The 1,623-nt window shown below is 37.0% G+C and overlaps 1 protein-coding gene across 1 annotated transcript in view; it reads left to right on the forward strand.

Moving 5' to 3' along the window:
- The first annotated feature begins 1,106 nt into the window (after positions 1-1,106).
- Positions 1,107-1,623, forward strand: part of CUBN (cubilin (intrinsic factor-cobalamin receptor)) — a 347,579-nt gene continuing 347,062 nt past the window's right edge. Inside the window, exon 1 of the mRNA XM_011968102.1 lies at positions 1,107-1,274. Within this exon, the coding sequence (XP_011823492.1) occupies positions 1,156-1,274 (119 nt within the window). The 5' untranslated portion in view covers positions 1,107-1,155. The remainder of the gene's footprint in view (positions 1,275-1,623) is intronic.

A 1,623-nucleotide genomic window follows, 5' to 3' on the forward strand; every position in this document is an offset into this window, starting at 1 on the left:
TTTGCATTTCCCTAGTGATGACTGATGTTGAGCATCTTTTCATGTGCCTTTTTTTTTTTTTTTTTTTTTTGCCATTTTGCTGTCTTCTTTAGAGACATGTTTTTTTGAGGGCTCTTCTCATTTTTTTTTTTTTTTTTTTTGAATTGAGTTTTTTTTGTTTTCTGTTGTTGTGGGAGTTCTTTGCACATTCTGGATATTAACCCATTATTGTATATATATGATTTGCAAATATTTTCTTCCATTCTGTGAGTTGCTTTTTCACTCTGTTTATGTGTTTTTTGATACACAAACGTTTTTAATTTTGATGTATTCCAATTTATATATTTTTGTTGTTTTTTTCTTTTTTTGCCCACGCTTTTGGTATCATACTCAAGAAATCATTGCCAAATCCAACATCCAAGGTCATGACTTTTTCTACTTTTCTTCTGAGTTTTATATTATAGTTTTAGAGTTTTTGAACCATTGTGAGTTAATTTATAGTTTTAGCTCTTAGACTTAGATATTTGAACTTTTTGAGTTAATTTTTGTGTATGGTATGAAGAGAATAACTGGCCAATTCTGTTCTGTGGCAAATGCAAACTGGTCACATCGCCACATATCCTTGGTCCCTTCCTTCCTTGCATCCCCTGTGGAGGAGTTTCAGTTCTACCCTCCATGCCTTCTCTGGACTAGGGTGCATTCCTAGTCCAGACTTCAACTTCTTTTGCATGTGAATATCTAGTTTTCCTAGCACTGGGTGGAACTGGAACTCCTCTGCAAGGGACGTAAGGAAGGAGGGGAGCAGAGAAAGGTGTAGATAATGACCAGTTTACTTTTGTTGAAACATAGTTACTTCTTAAGCAAAGGTTGTTTTCCTGGATGTTTTCAAAGCTGCTTGTTACTGTTTCAAAGGTCAAATAGATAATGATTAAGTTGTGCATCACTTAAGGTAGATTTTGACCTCTCACAAGTTGAAGAGTACTGAAGATCTAAGATCATTTACATCCCTCTGGAAGAAAAAATAACATAGCCTTCTAGGGCAAAGAAGGAAAAACTGAATAGTTACAGGATATTCCGTGGTTCAAAGTACACCTGCCTGGTTTGCTGTTCTCCAAAATCCCATACTCAGTTGGTTGGAGTGGCCTCACTCTTACCTGCCAACCCGGGAGGTTGGTGATGAGCATGTCTTTACCTTTTCTTTGGAGTTTGGTTACCTTATTGACTTTTGCTGAATTAAATGGCGAAGCTGGAGGACTTGAGCTGCAGAGACAGAAAAGAAGCGCCAATCTCCAACAGTAAGTAAACACATGGGTCATTCCTACTCAGGGACTAGGCTAATTCCTCACCAGTTTTCCCAAATAGCCAGATAAACAAAGGTGCAATTTTTCTTGAGGAAAATTATGTTGAGAAGCAAACAGGGAAAAACATTTAGACTGAGGTATGAAATTACCTTCCTATGCACAAATTATTATCTGTCGTCTTGCAAATAATCTGTTTGCAATTGCCAGGGGGTATCTCCGAGAAATGTGCAGAGAAAGAAATGGCAGATGAGCAGGGGCAGTTGGGTTGAGTTGATCAAACAGTGAAGATGTATTTGGCCTGTAGTTATTCAGTAAGAAACTTTGTTATTTTGGTTTAAAAATT

This window comes from Mandrillus leucophaeus, unplaced genomic scaffold (assembly GCF_000951045.1).
Source record: "Mandrillus leucophaeus isolate KB7577 unplaced genomic scaffold, Mleu.le_1.0 Scaffold83, whole genome shotgun sequence".
NCBI classification, from domain to species: domain Eukaryota; kingdom Metazoa; phylum Chordata; class Mammalia; order Primates; family Cercopithecidae; genus Mandrillus; species Mandrillus leucophaeus.